This window comes from Lotus japonicus, chromosome 4 (genome assembly GCF_012489685.1).
Source record: "Lotus japonicus ecotype B-129 chromosome 4, LjGifu_v1.2".
NCBI classification, from domain to species: Eukaryota; Viridiplantae; Streptophyta; class Magnoliopsida; order Fabales; family Fabaceae; genus Lotus; species Lotus japonicus.
This window is the reverse complement of record NC_080044.1, coordinates 77,854,992-77,877,671: the sequence shown is the minus strand read 5'-3', so window position 1 is coordinate 77,877,671 and position 22,680 is coordinate 77,854,992. Positions and strand designations below refer to the sequence as shown.

At 33.9% G+C, this 22,680-nt stretch overlaps 4 protein-coding genes across 5 annotated transcripts; all 4 read right to left on the bottom strand.

Annotated features, from left to right (window-relative positions):
• Nucleotides 1-267: 267 nt before the first annotated feature.
• Nucleotides 268-1,038, bottom strand: LOC130712222 (brassinosteroid-responsive RING protein 1-like). The gene has a single exon (XM_057562063.1). It carries the CDS (start codon nucleotides 988-990, stop codon nucleotides 439-441), a length of 552 nt encoding a protein of 183 aa, XP_057418046.1. The 5' UTR covers nucleotides 991-1,038; the 3' UTR covers nucleotides 268-438.
• A 1,596-nt stretch (nucleotides 1,039-2,634) lies between these two features.
• On the bottom strand, nucleotides 2,635-7,368 carry LOC130714659 (uncharacterized). Its single transcript, XM_057564582.1, has 8 exons — nucleotides 7,096-7,368; nucleotides 6,881-7,013; nucleotides 5,192-5,439; nucleotides 4,803-4,964; nucleotides 4,514-4,670; nucleotides 4,296-4,438; nucleotides 4,144-4,179; nucleotides 2,635-3,558 (listed from the first exon to the last, which is right to left on the bottom strand). Exons 2-8 carry the CDS (start codon nucleotides 6,960-6,962, stop codon nucleotides 2,845-2,847), a joined length of 1,542 nt encoding a protein of 513 aa, XP_057420565.1. The 5' UTR covers nucleotides 6,963-7,013; nucleotides 7,096-7,368; the 3' UTR covers nucleotides 2,635-2,844.
• A 1,335-nt stretch (nucleotides 7,369-8,703) lies between these two features.
• Nucleotides 8,704-12,690, bottom strand: LOC130710293 (uncharacterized). Of its 2 annotated transcripts, none has more exons than XM_057559505.1 (5): nucleotides 12,357-12,690; nucleotides 10,733-12,070; nucleotides 10,030-10,224; nucleotides 9,493-9,644; nucleotides 8,704-9,386 (listed from the first exon to the last, which is right to left on the bottom strand). In XM_057559505.1, exons 2-5 carry the CDS (start codon nucleotides 12,021-12,023, stop codon nucleotides 8,922-8,924), a joined length of 2,103 nt encoding a protein of 700 aa, XP_057415488.1. In that variant the 5' UTR covers nucleotides 12,024-12,070; nucleotides 12,357-12,690; the 3' UTR covers nucleotides 8,704-8,921. The 2 variants fall into 2 exon arrangements, with proteins under 2 accessions (XP_057415488.1, XP_057415489.1); XM_057559506.1 differs by having other exon boundaries at nucleotides 10,733-12,052.
• A 453-nt stretch (nucleotides 12,691-13,143) lies between these two features.
• Nucleotides 13,144-17,078, bottom strand: LOC130710294 (uncharacterized). The gene is made up of 10 exons (XM_057559507.1): nucleotides 16,890-17,078; nucleotides 16,774-16,802; nucleotides 16,647-16,702; nucleotides 16,164-16,229; nucleotides 15,173-15,213; nucleotides 14,888-15,024; nucleotides 14,578-14,668; nucleotides 14,074-14,145; nucleotides 13,717-13,829; nucleotides 13,144-13,521 (listed from the first exon to the last, which is right to left on the bottom strand). Exons 1-10 carry the CDS (start codon nucleotides 16,976-16,978, stop codon nucleotides 13,397-13,399), a joined length of 819 nt encoding a protein of 272 aa, XP_057415490.1. The 5' UTR covers nucleotides 16,979-17,078; the 3' UTR covers nucleotides 13,144-13,396.
• Between the last annotated feature and the right edge of the window lie 5,602 nt (nucleotides 17,079-22,680).

The window sequence follows — 22,680 nt, the reverse complement described above, 5'->3', positions numbered from 1 at the left end:
AACAACAATGGTTTTGCAACAAAACAAAAAAGCTAAAACTACAATAATTTTGGAACGGAAGGAGTATAAAAAAAAGAGCGAGAGACGATTTAATCATATCTTAAAAGTAGAAAATAAAATTGTCCCATTCCATTTTATATGCATTTCATAGACTACCATGGTACTCAACTAATGCTGTTGTCATACTCCTATGTCAAAAGTTCGATTTTTAGGAATCACACTTTTGGAGAAGATTTTTGATATCACACCGAGCTCGGAATTGCGAGATAAGTAAAAAAGAAGACTAGCATGGTGTTAACACTGAATTCGAAAGACTAATAGGTACACAAATCTAAGAATATACTTTTGAGGGATCCCAAAAGGGAAGAACAAATCCCTCTGTACAACTAAGAAACTTGCTCTAAGCCTCACATTTATTATCCTGAAGAATGATCTGACTCACAGATATCTGTGCAAAGTGCTGCCACCTCTTATCACTGATAACAAAACAAAGAGCTGGTCATCATTCTCATCATATTCCACCTGATTCTGGACCAGGTGGTGGTGGTACTTAGCCACAACATCATCTGGCAACACTTTGTTCCTGCAAAGAGGGCATGTTGCAGCACAAAACTGCTCCTGCAAGAACCAATTGTCTAAGCAATCCTTGTGAAATGTGTGGTCACAGTTCAAGCTCCTCACCTTTTCCCCTTCCACAAACTCAGATAAGCACACCCTACAGTCCAGGGTTTTAAATTGCGGTCGCGGTTGCAGTTGCCGTTGTGTCCCGGAATCGAGGTCTACATTTTGTTCTACCTCCTTCTTCAGCCTTGTGGTGTAGCTAGTTGTGGGGTTCTTCTCTTCAATGAAATTGAGGAATTGGGTGGTGGTAATTGGAGGTGTATCTGATTTCAGGTACCTGATGATGAGGATAAGATCTATTAGCATGTATGTCAGAAGGACTATCATCTTGGTGTAGAGCTGATAGAAGAGCTCAGAGAGAGCCTTCATGGCTTCCTTGTTGGTAGTGTTGGATTCTCAAATGCGCAATGATTGTTTTCTGTTTATATACATACAAAACTATGAATTAACAATAATGATTGGAGAGGTGGAATGATGAGAAAGATAGGAAGAAAAAAAAAAGTAAGAGAGAGAAAATATGAGATGTGATAGATGATAAGATGAGAGAGATAGAAATAAAATGATGTGGAAATGAAGTGTTTAAAAAATGAGGTGTGTGTATATCATTACTCTAATTCATATGGTCAAAGTAATTTTACTTATGATTGTGAAAGTATCTTACATTTTTAAGACTTTATAAAAGAAATAGTAAAATACCTTTTAGAGATATTATTATTATTATTATTTATTTTTTCTTCCTAAATCTTTGAAAATATAATAAATTTAAATGATTTTTATAATTATAAGTAAAATTGATCATAAACTTCTCTCATGTAAAAACGCTCTCATGTTCATGTTTCCTCATGTTGAAGTTGTGTCTATCTCTCTCTTCATATGCATTAAATATTTATAAAAAAAGTTAAATAAAATATTTTACTTGACATTATCCCATGATGATAACATCGAAATCAAAGCAAAATATTTTAACTTAAAATGAACCATCTTCCCTCTTCCTAAATGTAAAGTGGAGACCATATTGTATTGTTGTTCTGTACTTCTTTTCAGTTTTCACTTTAAACCGGGTAGAAAAAATACTAAATTACAAGAGAGTGACTCTTCATGTTTTCTTTAAGGGAAATTAGGCGTGGGGACAAATATCTGAGTCATTCTTACCTAAACACGTTAATAACAATCTACAAGTATGATTAAATAAAAATGAATACATATTTTAACACATAAGAAAATTATATAATTATTAAAACTACTTTTGTGTTATTTTAAACTTTTAAAATAATTGTTGTTGCATATAAAAAATACTCAATTAGGACCTGGTAAACAAGAGGTTTACCATGACCAAAATCACTGAGATGATTTATACACGATACCCTCCTAGTAGGCATGATAACTACTTTCAAATTACTCTTTATAGTTTATTCTATCCATTTGTCACTCTTCCTAATACGAGTGTCTAAACCTCAGGGTCTTGCTCCTATGTTGTTAGCTAACTCTGCTTAAGGACTGCTTTCCTAAGGCAGCAGCAATTTTTTGGTTGTTTAATTTCTTTTGGCTCTTTGTACCAAAACAAACCCACTTTGGGCATCCATGAAACACTTTTGCTGAGTCCTTTGCCCCCAATAACCTAGTAGTAATGAAAAGGGATATAACAACAAGGGGGGTCAGTACCCGGGAGGCCAGCAAAGTGCATGATTAATCTATTCATTCAGAAGATAACTATGTCCTGTGTGAGACAAACAGGGACCAAAACGGGATGTGTGGTCAACCTCGTGTGTACACTGTACACACAAATTGTCCTACCATAATTATGCAACGTGATTGTCTTCCTCTAATCCACGTCCATCAAGATCACTAACTAAACGAGATGGATGGTAAAAAAGAAGGCTTAGGGTCTGTTTGCTTTTACGTCCCGCCAACAGAACAGTGCTTTTACCTCGGGTGGTTTTACGTTCAGTTGCCAACTGAACGGAAGGCAATAGTCCCTTTCACGTTTCAGGTCGCATCTTGAATCCCAATTGAGGCCAAAATCCAAACAGAGCCTTATGTATTATTGGTTTCAAAATCAGTCTTTGACTGCATAAATAAGACCCAATAATGATCTAATTGCAATTGGCTATACAAGTACATTACCATAAAAAATAAAGAAAAATCTATCAAAATCTCTCTGTCTCCCTCCCTCTCTCTCTCTTCATCAATACTTAGTTTAAAGCTAACTATTGCAGGACTCATTTAGAATGGCACATGATTACCATAGTATACATTTCCTGGGGGTTGAATTGGTAGGAAACTAGGTGCTGCTGGAGCTTGCTGTGTCATTGTTATTGGTGGATGTTGAGTTACATGAGCTTGCTGCTGCGGCTGCGGCGGTATTTGTAATGTCTGGTTTGTCAGAGGCATCATTGGATTCTCCATAGGTAGGGGTGGTCCTGGCGGTAATGGTGGAATGCTACCATAACCATAAGGAGATATAATCCCTCCTGATGACTCCAAAAACTGCTGGGAGGATGAATTACCCATCATGATATATTGACCTTGTGGTGCGGCGGCTGGATTCTGCATTGTTGGTGGGTGTACCAAAGCTGAAGGGTATGAATGATTTGGTGTGGCGAACAACTGCGGTGCGGACAAAAAAGCATATTGATCTGGCAGGTGTATTGGCTGCTCAGGTTTTGACATGGACTCAGAAGCTAGACCAGCATTTTTAGCCTCCTCAGCTGCAAACGTTTCGAGAACAGAAGTCATGATGAATTGAGATGATGAAGAAGCTGCTAGTTTATCTGCAACCTCTGCTGCAATTGTTGAAGCCGACTTCTTAGTTGCTGCTTCTGATTTTGCATTTGTATCAATAACTGAAGTTGTTGAGGATGATGGTTTATATGAAATTTCTTCATTTTCAAGTCGTTTCCTCATGAAGCTAGACTCTTCTGCTTGTGCTTGTGCTACCTACATATCATTAACGAGATATATCACCATAAAGTTCAAACTTGCTAGTATCATTAATGACAAAAAATACCCCGTATCCAATGCTTAACAGGAACTTAGTTCATTCATATTTGAGTAATGATGCTTTCACTGAGTAATTTTCAACTGAAACCAACTTCTTTTGGTTTATGAAAATTATACACACATGATCTAGGTCAAAAATTAAATTTCCCTATTCTCCCAGTTTAAATTTATTCCAGATACATACTCCCTCAAGAATCGATTAGATAGCCTTTATAAGTTTATTTAGTATTTTTCAAAGATGCAGGTGTGTCCATGCAGGTGACATAAATTTCAAGAAAGGCCAGTGTAATTTATTTGTATTAAATGTTTTACAGCTTCCCATACTAATTATGATCTCTTTGTTGACTTCATAATAATTGCTCAGTTACATCTAACAGATATATGTAGAAGAGACACATAAGAGAGAAGTAATTAAATGATAAGATACCTAGACATATGATAAATAAATATCACATCACATATGATGAGAAACTACTCAAAATAGAACACTCTTCTCATGAAAAGAATTATGATAATTCATACCTGAATCTGAGTACGAACATTCTCCAATTCAGATTCCTGGTAGAAGTATCCACAAAGGATTACAAGGCATCAGGAACTCAAAATATCAATCAGAAACCTAATAAGTTTAGAATGCAAATAACCATATTGAGCACATGGACACAAAAACTTGCCTGTTCATGCAAAGCTTCTTTTAACTGAGATACAAGTGCTGCTCTACTTGCTTCAACTAATTTAAGATTTTCAATACATCGTTTCATAATACTTTCTTCCTCCACTAATTCCTTGGCCAAAGTTTTTCGCTTAGGGTCCTTTACTGGAAATGGAAAAGCAATATAAGAATCCTAGCATCGAAAAATCAGGGGTTAGCTCTGATATGTTGATAGCTTACCGATATTGCATGCAATATCAACATCTTTTTCCATCTTCCTCACACGGTGTACAGAAGACTTGCATTTACTCATCTCTGCATCTTCATTGGGATGTTCGCTAAGCACTGCATGAAAGGCTGAGACTATTTTTTCCGCCGGACCTCCAATGGTCAATTTCTGGATTCCATAAAATGTACAACAGTGATCCATGCAAGAAGAAATGCTAATTAGTTTGACGGATATTAAAAGCATAAAAATGTTTCAGCAAAAAATTGGGGAAGGGGGAGCCATGAAGATCCTCAGTCTTACCGTTCTAATGGAGCGAGAATCCTTTTTCACAATTCGTACAGATCCCGTACGGGATCGCTTTTTGTTGAACTCCAACGGTGGAGGTGCTTCTACTCCAAGAATTACATTCTTAAGGTTCTGTGCCATAGATCCAAACACTTTCCTTTCCTCCCATATATCCACCTAAAGTTATGTAAATAAGTTAAATAGATCAAATTGCCCATAGTGAAATCAATATCAGACTATGCAAATCATTTTCAACATTTATGTGCCATATCTGAAGTTTCAGCCAAGAATTCTGCAACTTCATATCAAAATCTTCCACATCCCCCTTTTCCCACTTTTCTAAGGATTGATTGGAATGGCTGCATTCACTTGTACTTACTCGAAACCCTGGAAAAGAGGCTTACCAGTCTAGATGCCACACGCTTTTCGTGATCCTCACCCTTGTCAAGAACATCTTTAAGTGAATTAGGAAGAACCTTCCAAAACTCAGTCACAAATTCATTTCCTTTACGTTTGCTGTTCTGCAAGATGTCATTTGCAAGATACAGAAGGGGGACCCGCTTACCCTTCTCTGAATTGTGAAATTGTTTATCCCATGTTCCAACAACTAGTTCTGCTTTGCTTTGGTGGAATATACACCAATGTGATAAAGCTATACAAAAGTTAAGATAACAAATTATAGAGCATCAAAAAAACAATACAAGTGCTTCACGAAATCAACTTAATATGCAGTAGCAAAATTCATGCAAAAAGACTAATTCAGAAACTTGCATCCCATATTACATTGATCAAGCACTACCAAGTTATCTTAAAACTGAAAAGACAACAAAATTTATCTCACTAGGTTAAGCTATTGTCTTGTTTATAGCAGTATAAAGGTACATAAGTTAACCAAAAGCTAGAGCTGCAAATGGTCTAAGACAAACCGTTTTCAAGTTGAGGTTCTGATTAACAGAAGCAGTCACTGCAAGTCCCAATAAGGATCATGCATAACAAATACATGCCAGAAATGCAAATAAGAAGTTATAAGATCTAATTATTTGTAGATCCAAATGCAGGATGGACTGACTTGAACTTCACAAAGCAGTAGCAAAACCACGTGTTTTACTAATATAAAATGCAAGAAACAACTATACAAGATTAGACTCATTGCATAAAATGAAATACAAGTGGTCATTAACTACTACATTTCCTATGCATATTTTAAACAATACTCCATAGTCCATAACTATCTGCCATGACTTCAAAATAGGATAGCCCATTTCATTCCGGTTTAGTACCATATGTAGCTCTGGAAATAAAAGCTTCCTACTATGGTTGCCTAGCCATTCTAGTTCCACTTCCAAACCCCACAAGAATTTGTCTATCTTCCTACTTCACTTGTCCTCCAGAAGAGAAGTAACAAGAAACAACAATAACATAAGAGCCTGTTCAAGTCATTCAAACACGTAGGCAAGAATACACGTGTATTTCACAGAAAAATTACCTAATCTAGCAATCAAAAGCTGCCGCTTTAATAGTTCTTCACTAATTCCCTATTCAGAAATCAAACACTAATCGAAAAGACCGACAAGGTCACAATTTCCTGGCACCATAAAATGTAATCGAATCTAGACATAAGCAGCAAAACCAAATTACAACACGAATATGGTAGTCCAATTAAAAGCAATGCCATTTATTCAATTCCCAAATCTACACAACCAAACCACATTCATTAGATTGCATTCCCCCTACTGCAAAATACCAATCTAATTCAAAACACTTCCCTCCCACATAGACAGTAATTCAGATTCAATCAATTACAACATCAATGCATACATGCAAGGAAAGGCTTCCATATCCCCAAAACCGACATTCTAATCAGGTTAAGCCGTGCAGAAAAAAACCACATTCTAAAGGCTTCCACTGCCAAGTACCAACCAACCCAATTCGAAACAATTTCCACACAGACAGATAGTAATTCAGATTCAATGAATAACAACATCAATGCACACATGCAATCAAACACTTGAGAATCCCTAAAACCCACATCCCAATTCAGTTAAGCCATGCAGAGAATTGAAAAGCAGATTCAATTAAATTAAAAAGGATACTCTCAACGCATTGCTGGGTGCTGTTGATCTTGGACATCTTGTCCGCAAGAATCTGCTCATTGAAGGTGCTAGTGACACTCATAGTCAAGTCCCTGGTCGGGCACTAGGGCGAAACCCTAGCACCCCAATTGAGCTGATTGATCAAAAAGAAAACGTGAGTGAGAATGAAATTGGGAATTCAGTGAAACTAAAACCCTAGAAAAAAAAAGAAGTACCTGAAGGTGGTGGTGAAGCAGAAGCGAAGAGATTCAAATCGAGCTGAAAGTGAAGGAAGAAGGAGAATTCATGGAAATGCAGAAAGGAAAGGGTGTTGTTGAGAACGACAGCGTTTTGGGGAAAATCTGAGAGGGAATTGAGAGAGTGAAGAAGAAGAAGAAGAAGAAGAAGAAGAAGAGGGGGAAAGTGAGTTAAAGACTTTGAAAAAGAGTCCTTGGAAAGTTTACGTTTCCGGAATTTGGCGCAAAGTCAGCAACATTGTCTCATGAGGATCAGGATGAATCATCTAATCTAGTCACACTCACACACTTGGTAATGCCACATTCACATTTCACTACATTTAGTAATGAATCAATTTATTCTTAGTGATAAATATTATCATAAAAATTATTTATGTTATTTGTTTTAATAATTAAAAATTTTAATCATATAAAACAATTAAAACCTTTAAGGACAATTCTATAGTTAAAGTTAAAGATTTTAATTTTTAAAATGATGAATATTAAAATAACTTATAGTAATATTAATTATCAATGAACTGAAACGATAGCTACATTGTTAATAACTTCAAATAGAATTTAGTATTTATCAATCCAAACACTTAAATATAACTATTTTCTCGAAGATTCTTGAATATCTTTGAAATTGAAAAAGAAAACATTTTAAAATCCTCAACAGAAGATAAGTCTCGGGTTTTGCCTTTTGTTTCTAATAAAATCCACAACAAACGCTTACGGGGGCGTTTGTTACAAGTTTTACAAAAATATTCACAGAAATATTGTTTCCTAAGAATAACATTACCAACACCGTCATTCCTGAGGAAATAAAAAACATGTTTAGTTTGCATATATTATTCCGAGGAATGTTTTTGAAAATTAGAAAATATAGTGGAAAGAAAGGTTGATGGAAATAACTTAAATTCTCGTGGGAATGTAAGATTCTCCTCCCCCTCTTTGAGTTGAGAATGAAATTTTAAAAATCATGTGTAACTTTTGAGAATTCTCCATACCCATTCCCAACCTCACATTCCCGAAAATGTTTTGAGATACATCTCTAACAAACGCCCCCATTCATTTTTCATATAATCTTATAAGCCTGCATCATCGGACCCAATTCAAAATGACACTCAAATTGTTCATTGAGCTAACATGATGGAATACAAATGAATAGAAAGTTGAAATGGAAGTATGTAGACGATGGAATTAGAGTCACGATGACAAAAATAACACAATGAAAAGATGAATGAGCGGAATAGTTTTAAAACATGGCTGCAGAAATTGTTATAAAGCATGCTGGATGTACTCTTTGCTATGGTAATAATATATTTTTTAGGTTTAACAAATGGTTAACAGAAACATGGTTTTAGCTCGAATGGCAGGGACAAAAACAACGAGCACATTTTTTACTTCATCTTGAAGCGAATTGGAAATGAGACGAAAAATAAAAGGAAATGAAACAAAAGTAAAGAGGAAATGAGAATATTTTTGAGTTGGTCGTGAAAAAAATAATAGAATGAAAGATTATTAACGTGATTATTCCCCACAATTAGGCACCATGGGCAGAGAAAAAAACATGATCTAGCATCAATTGTTTCAAAGTTGGAGATGTCTGGGGAAAGGTTCACTTCAATTAGTTCAAACAGCATGCAAAAATTATCACTCAAGCAGCTCTTAGTTTGTGCCGTTCTAACACTAAAAGGCAGGTACCATGTAACAATATCAAGAACCAGAAAGTAACCACTGGCAACAACAATAAGTGCATTTACAAAGCCAAAAAATTAAGAAAATCCCAAAAGTAGCCAGGGAAGAATCGTTACACTCATGGCCTACTGCTTAATGATGCTCTTTCCCTGTACTGCAAGTTTTGCTGCAACTTGCTCTTCAGATAAAGGTAAATAGTAAATTCGAGGAGCTGCACTGGTTTTACGAAAGAGATCATCAAGTGTGACAATAGGTCGGTCAACTTTCTCTGGGGGTGGAGGCGGGGGAAGACGTTCTCTTGCTGCTGGTGGTAGCTTTGAAAGCGGTGGTGGAGGAGGGAGGAGCATAGCTGGAAACGAAGGCTCTTCACTGTGCTGAAGGGGGGGAGGCTCTGGCTTAGAGGAAGGTGTTGCAGGATGAGCTGTTAAATCGTTGCTGACAGGGATAACCACAGCAGGAGTAGGTTCTAGCTTCATTTTCACTTCTTGAGGATCCACATACTCAGCAACTAAAAGGTGTCCGCCATTTCGAGGCCATTGCAGATTATACACAGCATTTCGTGTTTCAATGGCTTCCTCGACAGATGAGTACTACATCACATCAACAGAAGATTACTTAGAAGTGTACATCATGATTGCAGTAACATAACAGGGAAACCTCACTAGCAGGAAGGGAGTTATAAGAATTGAGTCTTACAGTTACATAGCAATGGGTCTTTATTTGGTCCATCCAGAAACTGATGACATTTCCAGTTTTACCAAGAAGCTCTTGTACTGCTTTTAAGGTAAATGGACGGAGGAAACGATCAATCCTGAGGGAACATGTCGGGGCCCTTTGTGATGGTGGAACTACCAAAGGTAAAAACAACAACAGAGTTAGACTGAAAGGAAGAGAGGCAGGGGGCACAAGACATGCTAATAAGGCAAAAAAGAAAAATCTGTAACATAAGGACACCAGAAAACATGAAGACGGACAATGTTGTTATGTAAATGTTTACAAGTATGATATGCAACTATTTATGTGCAAATAAAATATTCCAGAAATGCACTTTTTCAAATGTATTTGGATTCGCTCCAAATTGCTTTGAGAAGGACCCCCAGTAAAATTTTGAAAGTGTATTTGGATTCGCTCCAAATTGCTCCAAATTTCTTATGTTGGACTAAAAGACAGGAATTCAAATAAGAGAATCAATTCATGAAGGTTTTCAACCAACCAGGATAAATGTGAACTTACCAATGCGTTCTTTGGGTGCATCATCAATTGTTGAGGAATCCAACCTAGAGAACTTGCCTTTTGAAGCAATTGGCTCATCCTTTCTTGTAGTAGCAGGTCTGAGGCTCGGAACTTGTTGATCTGAACCTTTAACTGTTTCAGAGTTCCACCTTCGTTGCCGTTTTGCAGGCTCATTGTTCCCAGCAGAAGCTTGATCTGTGTAAGAATTTTCAAATGATTCAGGAGAACTAAAAAATTACACAAATAAGCTTGTTTATGATTTAAGATGTAAGAAAAACAGTATGGAAGAAGATCAGCATAGGTTGCATGATGATTTCTTGCTTGCTTCTCCTAAAGAGATCCCAAAAGAAGAAAGTCCAAGAGGAATGGTAAATAGAATTCAACTAACTAATGCACAGCAGCATATGGAAATATAAACACTGTCAACATCATAATCATCACAAAATATAGCAGTTAACAAAATATGCAGGATGCTGGTTCAACAATTCTTAGCTACCTAAAACTAAGCATGAAACCACAAGATAGTTCAAGGCAAAGGCACTCCAAAGGAGCTAAGGGCTTCTAAGTCAGCCTTGGGGCGCCAGAAGCACATGCCTGACAGAAGATAGGCACTAATAATACAAAACAGACAAAGATGCAATATAAAGTAAAGAACAAGATTAAAGGTGCTGAGTGAACAAAGAAATTACAAATTAAAGCTTACCATGAGACTTTCGTTTCTCAACAAGGGAAACAGGAGGAATTTCATTATCATGGTGAGTATCACCTCTGTCTGGAGATAGACCATCTCCGACAACTGCAGTACGACCTTCTTCCTTCAATATAGACACTTCAACACTCTCCCCCTTGTCTCTAAGTTCATCAACATTAAACTTAGAATCATATTGCTTGCTCTCAGGCAAATCCTCTTCCATGGAATCATCACCAGAACTTCTATCCAAGTTTAACTTTTCTGGATACTCAACATCTTCACTGCTATTGGGCTTGTTCAGGTTTGGACTTTTATTATTATAGCTATTTTCCTCAACAGGTGTCTTTTTCTTATGTGGCTCTCCAACATCCATCGAATGTGATACATCATGACCTGGGATATCATTATTTGATGATGGTTCTTCCACCATCTCTGGCCTAACAATATCTTCCTCTAATTTAACATTATCAGCAATTATAGTATCCTTTAGTTCATTCTTTTGATTAATTGACACAGAATTACTAGAAATAGAATCAGATTTTAGGTGAGACCCTAAACTAGGGTTGACCTCAGATACCTGATTTTCAGGAAGAGAAGAGTTGGGTGTGAGATCCTCGCACAAGGGCTTTAGGTCACAATCCAGCTGAGGCTTTGAGTCTTCATCCATCCCAGCCTTGGACTCCTCATTCTCCTGCATTGTAACAGAATCCTGATCATGAATGCTTTGTGGTTCAGCACTAACAGAATCCTGACCACTGACTACTTCTTCTGTTAAGACACTTTCAGTGACCGTAACGGTGGTCTCTGTCGTAGAAGTGTGGGTAGTTAGCTCCTCTCTCCCATTTGTAGAATCTACACCAGCTGGAAAGTCCGTATATCGCACTGCTTGGTCCACCGCCCGCAAGACACCACCGTCAATGTCAACCGGGACGACATCGTCACTCTTTTTGCTGTCATCATGCACAACCTCAGGACTCATTCCTGCATTTTCTTTTTCCATTGGTTCAACTACAGCTGCACTTCCCTTTCCAGCTGTATCAACTACTTCAAGACCAACTGCAGTCTTCATATGTGAATCGTTCAGCTCAGCTATATCACCATCCAAACCATTAACCTCATCCTTCTGAGAACCAGAACCATCAGCACCATCCCTTTCAAGGCGAAGAGCTTGATCCAAACGCTTGATCAAATCATCCTTTAAACCTTTGGTGGTTAGTTTCCTTCTCTTTAACTCCTCTTTTAGCTCCGTAACCCTCCACTGATCGATGGGTTTATCGTCGAGAATCGGATACGGTGACGACATTATATCCAAATCAAGTCAGCTTCCCTGACCTAAAGCCAGTAATTAAACTCCACACACAACCAACAAGAGAAAGACAATCAATTCATTAATCAAAAGAACATATAGCCAACTATGGGAAGGGTTTTGGAAACTAAAAAATCAGCAATCTAAAGTCTACTCAACAACATTTGCACTAGTTATTCAAACTGCATTATTATTTAAGCATGCTAATGAATCGAAAAATTGAAGTGTTAAAATTGCACATAAACACACGCATTGCGTAAGAACATATAATTATCAAAATAAACTCATCACAGGGGCATTTGATAGAAAGAGGGTGGAGGCATTACTCACAATGGGAAGCACTGTAGGAGGTTTTGAAACCCTAATTTCAATTTCCGAAGAAGAGTATCAGAGAAGCAAATGTTGAGAAGAAATCCACATACACATGGTGAGTGAGTGAGTGAGTGAGTGAGAGAAACGCTGTTGCTAGCTACGATAGGATTAGATTCACGAAACCAGAACGAATGTTTTCGTTCATGTAACTCTCTCTACTCCGTTCATTCCTGAAAACCAGCGAAACAATACAAAACAAAAATCCAAAACGAACACACGCTAAATTATATTCAACGTCAACGATTTTTTTGTCCAAAAGCAAGAGAAAACGATGAAAGTTGGAAGTATGAGATTTTTTTATTAAGCTCTGCTTTTTCTTCGTCACAGTGATGTTAAAATTTATCTAAGCGCAGTACCCAAAACACCCTAACTTACAACACAGCAAAGAGTCGGGCTCCAATTTCCTTAGTGGGCCTTCGTTTAATGGCCCAATGTGGACACGATCAGCCCAATTTTACTGTATAGATTCATTCGCAATTGTTTCTTCCCCCTTTTGCACTTCCATTATTTCATTTCTAATTACATGATTGGCTTCTTGCCCAAGTTTGGAAACAACCAATGTATTCTTATGTCAATCTATGCCCCCCCAACAGCATGGCATGATGTTTTCTCGCTATGGTGTATTCTGACACATAATTTTAATTTCTTTTCACATTAAAAATAAAAAAAGTTCCATTTTGACTTTTGAGGCCAGACTATTGTAAGCTAAAATCCAAGCTAATAAATAAACCACACATTGAAAACCTGGAGAGGGAAAGTGGTGCATAGCTTACTACTTGCCGACACTCTTTCATATGTTCATATATTTAACTATTTTATGAATAAATAGAAACAAAAGAAAACACAGGAACTATCCGCCACTCATGATAATAATACATTTCTTTGTTAGCCAAAAAGCTTTGCTCCAATGCAATGCTGCATTGCACACATCTTCCTCATACTTCCACTATCGCAGCAATGGTTACAGAAATGTCTTGTGTTAGAGATTTAGAATGAATCTACTCGCTCTCTTCATCACTATTGTCAATGCTCAAATGATTCATATTCTTTTCAAGAGGTGGAAGCCCATCTTCAGAATCTGAAGAGTTTTCAATATTATCCTCATTTTCATCCGTCACCGCAACTGTCCATGCAAAATGAGAAAATACAAAGCACATTAGAGAATAATTCCCAATATATTAGAGGTATTTGTAGGTAAAAATCTTCAACCCAGGTCATAAGGCAGCAAAGCTACTATTGCGCCATTGGTCGCCCTCTATTGAGATTATTTATATACGGCTTTCATTGTGGAAAAAAATACAATACAACCTAAACATACCCTCAGTATCAGCGGGAGCCCTTGGGACCTGCCTCTCTTGTGATAGCCAAGCATTTTGAACAGATATAATATCAGCACTATTTTCACATTTGGAGTAGGCCTTCAATAATTCCCTGCTTTGATTAACAGAAAGTTTTGAATCTAGAAAAGTTTATGCCGTATGTAAATGCAATTGCAAATCAAAATTAATTGAATCCCATTTTAGTTAAGTATCTCATGGATACAAAAAAATTTACAGAAGAAAATAAAATGAAATTTTGTGCTAGGTTACACACTTGATCTCTTAATTATAGATGGAATACAATCAACTACCGGAGGAAGAAAATACCAAAATTACATGAATGAATCAAATCATACCTATTCAGAGACGTAAAGGCATGACCCCAGTTGAACTTGCTAAGCAATAGATTTGCTGTTTCTTCTTCTCCACTGCAAGACCATAGCAAAGAACTTTAACAATGGAGAACAGAGAAATATATTTCATTCAAATGTTTATTCCATTAATGAACTTTGATAACCTTTTCTAATAGATATTTATCCAAATAAATATAACAGTGGTGTAAGGTTTCAATAACCAACCATCACAGAAAAATGATTAAATACACATGCTGCAAACTGCAAAATCAATTATTAAGTCTGGACTTAAATTTTTCAGTCAAATGTTCCATCTATAAAGACCTTAGGTGATAGCCTGATCTGACAAGCACATTCCTAGCGGTGGTAGACTAGCAGCAGCAAACATAAAACAAACCAGACACCAAATTACAGTTACAATTTTTTGGGGGGTGAGGCGCATGCATGGATAGAAACACACCAAAAACAAAGAAATCATCTAGTCTACAGATAATGCTATTTTGGTACCATATTATCAAAGCAGCAGATAAGGCCTCTACACAAGATAGCTGACATGGCCGGCCATAATTTATTGGATTTGCTGCAACAAGCCATGGCACTGCAGTAAACAGAAAATATTAACAAAAAATCTAATAATCGCATTCCACGTCAAATGAGGCAACCTCTAAACAGAGCAAAAAGACTCAAGCATGGACGTCTACATCAAGCATGATGTTCTCATACACTAAAGTTTAAAAAGAACATAATTTAATAAGCATGTAATTCAAGAATATAAAATGAAATTTGAATATATTCTTGTTGGTGGCTAAGTTCATACACAGACGAGGAGCACTGCACCGCAGCCTCACAAAAGGTACGTCATCTAAGCGTGCCCATGAGCAATCCACTACAGCCAGTCCTTTGTTCTGGATTAAAGAGTAATCTTCTCTTGAGACACATGACTTTCCAACAGGACTGTCAAAAAAGAGTTACAGTAAATAATAACAATACAATAACTTCTTGACATTTTATACTACAATATCGAGATAACGGGTTTCTCAGGAAAAAAAATATACATTGTTTCAACATATAGTGAAAAGAAAGATAGTTTATGACCAAGTACCTTAAAACAATTCCCCCAAATCCATTACTCACGCGTAATTCCTGCACAAAATTGATCAAAATCCGGATTACGAACATGTTAAGCATTTTTTAAATAGTGCGAGTAGGCTTTCATAGAGTGCAGAATCAACAATAACAAAGAGGAACAAATTAAGTATTTCTTCTGCTTTCTAAGCACACATACACAAACAGACAAACATTAACCAACCTTTTATACTATAGCATCATTTTTTGTGATATAACATCACTAGATTTTGTCCCAAGAGTTTGTAATACAACCCAAGCTATTAAAGTACCATATACAGATATTACAGTATCTTGATGGGTCACAGCAGCAAGTAATTACCACAGACAAAAGCACTTGTGGCATTACAAAAACTCTAGATGCTTACTCATTTATTAGTTTAAGCAAAGGCTTCTATTTTATGCTTCCTTGCCATCAAAAGCTTTCCTCCCTATTTAAAAAAATTAGAATTTAAAAGGATCATTCATCTTATTGAAGTTGTTTTTCTTGGAAATGCCTCTTTATATTTCAATTACGAAATGCTCTTCCTTTTCACTGTATTAACTCTTATCTTTCCAATAATTTATTGTTTAGTATTACTGTTACATATGCAGTTTAAGAGGCCTTAGATGACTCCTATGAAGAACTTGAATTAGATGCTTCGATATCAAATATGGTCTTCCAGTATTATGCAACTAACTTTAACCAATGAATTTGTTGTTACCCCTAGCAGTCAAAACCATTTTGTATTTTGATTTGAGAATTAACATTCACAAATAGTTATTCTTTTACATGATATAGGAAAGCAATAACCTGATCGTGAACTGAAATGGCACTTAGAATCCAATTAACCCAGATACAATATATATATATGCAATGCATGCATACTTATGTATTTATACACTCATGCTTATACCAACATATTTGTACACCTAATTATATGTAAAAAGTAATCAGAGAATGAAGAAAGTAGATAACAAATACTTGCTTTTAGCATGCCAAATCTTGAAAGCTTGCGTCCTGTGCACTTTTTGGCATCGCATTGCCCAAAATCCTGAAACAACACCATGCATGTCAAATGTCAGACCTAAATTCAGTGATGGCATATATTAGTAATACTACACAGAACCAAAGGAACTTTTGCTCATAGAGTTTCTCGCTAATTTTTTCTAATTCCAACTGATTATTTACTTCAAATTTGGATAAAAATCAACCCACAAAAAAATAAATAAATTGAAGTTAGTAGCTTAAAATCAATCATCAATATCACAGAATCACCATCAGAGGTGTAAAATCATAAAATGCATCATCACTCGATTTCAAACAGAAACAAGCATTGAAGTGTTTAGTTTGGCACAATAGAATCTTCCAAGGTTTAATGCAACAAAAACTAATAAAAATTGATGATGAAAAATAAAAAAGCTTAGTTAGTTATATTGAGAATTAGCAAAACGTTAATATGCATGCATACCCACATTGCAAGCTTTATTTTGGGTGTTGTGAGCTCCTCTTGATGCTCACCAGACTCTGCAGTTAGAAGAAAAAACAAGTAAAACATGTTTTGGGATTTGGGGAAAACAAGAGGAATCGAATAGAACCTGGAAGAGAGGTTTGAGAATCATCCTCACTGAAGAAGAAAGGTAGTTAGATAGATAGATGTAAACAAGCAAAAAACGAAATTGAGAAGAAGAAGAAGAATTGGGAAAGAAGTTACAGTGAGAGTTGTTGTTGTTGTTGGTGTCGACTTGATTGAGCGTGATTTTGGCGGTGAGTTCTGAATCTTTGTTGTTTGTTATTGCCCATTTGTGTGGTGTGAAGGTGTGATTCTGCTCAAGTGTGTTGGTGAATGGTGATGGCTGCAACCTAAAGCTAGGTTTAGGGTAAAATTACTAATACCATCTCACACTTATTCATATCATTCTTATTCTTATGTGCACCGTACTCTATGTATTTTGTATTCTTTTCATCTATATTTATATCTATCTATATATATTAGAAAAGAACAACTTCTAGCATGACGTGTCGCTCTCACAGGCCAAGTTAGTGACGTGTCGTTCCGAGATTAATTCTCACTTAATTATTTACACGTCAGCTTTTCCACCTATTAATTCTCATTTAATAATTTACACATCAGCTTTTCCACCTTGACTCTATTTGCCACATTAAATTTTAGATTTGATTAGGATTTAGGTTGTTTATTTCTTAATTTAATCTTAATTTATTTTTAATTTATTTTTAGAGCATTAATTAATTTTTATGGTATTTTTTATTGAATTTTCGGATTTTTAATTAATTCAGAATTTTATGAGTTTTTATTGTGATTTGCTAGATTTTGATAGTTTTTATCTAAATTTATTTAGTACCTTTTTAAATTTTAGATTTGATTAGGATTTAGGTTGTTTGTTTTTATGTATCTTTGTTAGATAGTTTCTGTTAAAAAAATCTTCCTAAAAAATATTGTTTTTTATATAGAGTATCAATATCAATCTATATTAGAAAATAAAAAGGGTTAGAAGAGCAAAAAAAACCTTCTTACGTTCTCTATCTCCAAAATTCTCACACAATTTTCTCTATTTCTCCCTTCTTCATCTCAACCATGGCAAATCTCATATCATATATGCTTCAAAAACAACATGGACCTTCACTTCAATTAAATTTTTCATTATAAATTTATCCCCATCACAATTGAGAAATTTTTTTTATGGTTACAGAGGGAAATCACAATTGAGATTTGAGAGTGCATGTTCTTCAAACTCAAAAACGAGTTTCTCACTTCTTGCTTCAGCCTCTTTGTTCCAGGTATGTAAAAAACAATGTTTTGTGGCTTTGTAGACTAAGAATTGTTATCACTCAAAAGTCAAAGGCATATCATTTTCCTCATATCTCTGGTAGTCCTTCTTCTTCAATTTTAATGATTCTTTCATGTAGTTCTAGAAGTGTCTTTTGTTCGCCAAAGCATGTTTTAACCCATTCTATGTTTCATTATTATTGTTTTGTAATGTTCATGTATTAATGTGTTTGTTGATAAAAAAAATATTAGAAAAGAACAACTTCTAGCATGACGTGTCGCTCTCACAGGTCAAGTTAGTGACGTGTCGTTTCGAGATTAATTCTCACTTAATTATTTACACGTCAGCTTTTCCACCTATTAATTCGCATTTAATAATTTACACATCAGCTTTTCCACCTTGGCTCTATTTGCCACATTAAATTTTAGATTTGATTAGGATTTAGGTTGTTTATTTCTTAATTTAATCTTAATTTATTTTTAATTTATTTTTAGAGCATTAATTAATTTTTATGGTATTTTTTATTGAATTTTCGGATTTTTAATTATTTCAGAATTTTATGAGTTTTTATTGTGATTTGCTAGATTTTGATAGTTTTTATCTAAATTTATTTAATACCTTTTTAAATTTTAGATTTGATTAGGATTTAGGTTATTTGTTTTTATGTATCTTTGTTAGATAGTTTCTGTTAAAAAAATCTTCCTAAAAAATATTGTTTTTTATATAGAGTATCAATATCAATCTATATTAGAAAATAAAAAGGGTTAGAAGAGCAAAAAAAACCTTCATACGTTCTCTATCTCCAAAATTCTCACACAATTTTCTCTATTTCTCCCTTCTTCATCTCAACCATGGCAAACCTCATATCATATATGCTTCAAAAACAACATGGACCTTCACTTCAATTAAATTTTTCATTATAAATTTATCCCCATCACAATTGAGAATTTTTTTTATGGTTACAGAGGGAAATCACAATTGAGATTTGAGAGTGCATGTTCTTCAAACTCAAAAACGAGTTTCTCACTTCTTGCTTCAGCCTCTTTGTTCCAGGTATGTAAAAAACAATGCTTTGTGGCTTTGTAGACTAAGAATTGTTATCACTCAAAAGTCAAAGGCATATCATTTTCCTCATATCTCTGGTAGTCCTTCTTCTTCAATTTTAATGATTCTTTCATGTAGTTCTAGAAGTGTCTTTTGTTCGCCAAAGCATGTTTTAACCCATTCTATGTTTCATTATTATTGTTTTGTAATGTTCATGTATTAATGTGTTTGTTGATAAAAAAAATTAACATTGATAGATGAACATCCCATTTATTTTTTTTCATTGTTATGTATGTTATTTCAACATTTATATGTTCTCACTGGTCATGAAAGGTGAATTGTTTTCCATCTGTTCTCACTTTTTTAAGGGGGGATTAAAAGTTTCTTTGATGTTGTAAGCTTATGAATTAGGCTAACCAGATCTTACTGCTGTGTGTTATCCAAATCTTAAGGTTAATGGCCAAAAGTACGTACTTTAATTTGAGGCATGTACTACTAATAAAGATTGAGATATAGGTGCATTTGAATGTATGTGAACATTTATACAAACATAGTCTTATTGACTAACATAAGCAAGGTGAGATCAATAAAAAAAATATTGTGCATATAAAATAAAAATCAGAAAATTCACTAAAAATACCATAAAATTTAATTAATACTCTATAAATAAATCAAAAATAAATTAAGATAAAATCAAGAAATAAACAATCTAAATCCTAATCAAATCTAAAATTTAAAAATGTATTTTTTATGAGAATATAATTAACCTGAGATCAATAAAAAAAATATTGTGCATATAAAACAATAGAAAATATATATTTTTTAATTAACCGAGGTAGGCGAAAAAGTAGTGTGATTCATTTCACCTTGCAATTTAGATTTGTTCATAGTTTTGGTGGGATTCTTCTACAACTAAATACCTATAGGTTAGTGTTAATTTGGAATTGCCAAATCCTATTGCTAGGTTGCATTTTTTTTTCTGGAATGGTGAATTTTCTTTAGAATTTTATGGTCCCTTATTTGCTTAAGCTAAATCTTGAGAACATTTATTTGTTTGCATATGAACTTTTTGTTGTATATTTTATTAATATTTCAAAAGATTTAAAGTGAATTTAAATTAAAAATATTTATCTATTTATGATTGGCATCCCGTTTATGTTTACAATTAAAATATTGATTACATGGTTAATATGTTACCATTCAATATTTCCCTCTCTGTTCTTATATAAGTTTTCTTTGTGCCAAACGTTACCTTCCCTCTCATAATGTACATGGTAAAAGGTTTTCAATTCCCGTGAAAAACATACCGCCAGTCTACCAGCACCTTTCATAAGTTCTAAACCATATAGTTACATATTCCCTTAAGAGTGTTAATTAATTTTTATCGTATTTTTATTGAATTTTCGGATTTTTATTTAATTCAGGGTTTTATGAGTTTTTATTGAGATTTGCTAGACTTTGGTAGTTTTTATCTATCTTTAATTAGTACCTTTTTAAATTTTAGATTTGATTAAGATTTAAGTTATTTATTTCTTGATTTTAGCTTGGATCTTTTATAAAAAGTATCATTATACTTTTTTTTTATACAATTATTATATTCTAAACTAATTAATTGATATTATTTTAAGAGAATAAATTTAATATAATTAACTTTAGTATTATTTTCAAAATTTTAAGAGTGTATATTTATATAAGTATATAACTATAATAATTTGATAGTAAGAAAAGTACGAGGAATACAAAATATTAATACATATGTACTATAAAATTATGACCTGAATTTATTAGTGCTAACAAATTAGAGTTACGAGATCTCACGGGGAGAAACATTTTACATGAAAATGAAAATTTGTACGAGTTAAAAAAAATAAAATTCATTTTCTATAACTTAAGTGTATTTTTAATAATTTAAAAAATAATTATATATTTATGTATTGTACGTTATATATCTAAAGCACAAAAGCATTACCCTTTATGCAACACGAGTATACATCTTCACAAACAAAATTCAGTTATACCTCACATATGCAAAAATTAAAGCTTTTGGTTTATTAACTTCTGTGTTTTTCAAAATTTGTGCCCTTTAAATATCTACATCTTTATTATGATTATTCTTATATTCTTAGCATCTTAAATATTTATAGTTTAAAATATGAATCGATGTATCAAATACAATAGACATATTCCCCGTGCAACGCGCGGGTAAAAAAACACTAGTACTTCACTTAAAATAAAAGTGTGTTATACTCAAATTTTATCCGCACGACATGAAAAGGTGTGGGGTGGTATTAATAGTTTTATGCCTCCATTAGTCCATTTATCTATAAATTGAAGAGATTGTAAAATGTCGCGTGACACACCTGACTTATGTCCCCGACTTAACTCTTCACAAACCAAACGCGGTAACATTGTCTTTCTCTCATATCTTTATCTCTCATAAATCTCTTTTCCAATTTCTACTATAATAAACTATGCATATAGTGGAGCAATCTATCTATTATAATATAATAAATTTGAAGTGTGAAATGTAGTGTTTTCACGTGTCATTTACTTCAACCACATCACATATTTAACTTAGTTGTCATTTGGAAGTTGGAAGAGACTAGATGTCAGCACCCAATTTTATCCATCATTTATTTATGTATTAGTATTATCATAATTATTACTAATCCGTCAACAATCTTACAAAATAATTATATGTTTAAGCATTTTGCGTGTCTTACTTTAATAATAATATATTAAATCTAAAGTTGAGATGTGAAGCTACCACATTAATTAAAATCTCACCCTACATATCATGTCACATATGCAATTTTAAACAATTGGAAAACTCTCCTATGTTTCAGGAACATTTTTATCTTCATCAACATCCAAGACATGAGCATCAAATAATAATTTTTTTAAGATATGTTGGAATGAATATAGTATAACCTTTCATATCACTTTTCCTTAAAATACATTTTTCACACCTTTAAAATCACTTTAATATATTATAATATATAAAGTTAAACTACAATTTACAATATGATATTCACTATAAGAAAAACACGAATTAACGATAGTTAAAAATTGTCGTAAGACCTAATAGTCGTCAATAAAAAGAAATTATTGACGATGAAAGATCAATCATTAGCAAGCTCCTCGGTAATATTTACAAATTATTTTCAAAAGTTATTGGTAACGTCTTCTTAGGATTAAGGTTGCAAGTTTAATGTGGAAGTGGCTATGATAGCAAAGAGCATAATAAATGTATTATTTAAAGATAATAGTTGAGAGCACTGCTTAGAAACAACCATAGCCATTGGAAGTTACTGACGCCGATTTGAACGGGAAAAAAAAACTTTTATTACGAATGAAAGTATTTCATTGTAGAAAAAAATTAATATATTGCCCTCTTCGTGACAATATAATATAACACATTTATAGTTTGACAAAAATTATCCATATTGTTAAATATATCATTTAAATATAAAACCTTAAATTCAATTTTCATATTTAGTCATTTTAAATTAATAAAATATATATAACTAGGAGTACTAAATAAAATAAAAAAATGAAATATTGAACATTAAAATGATTTAATAAAAAAATTAATTATTACTAATTATTTGATAAAAATATATTTATATCATGTAAATTATTTTATATATATATATATATATTTATCATATT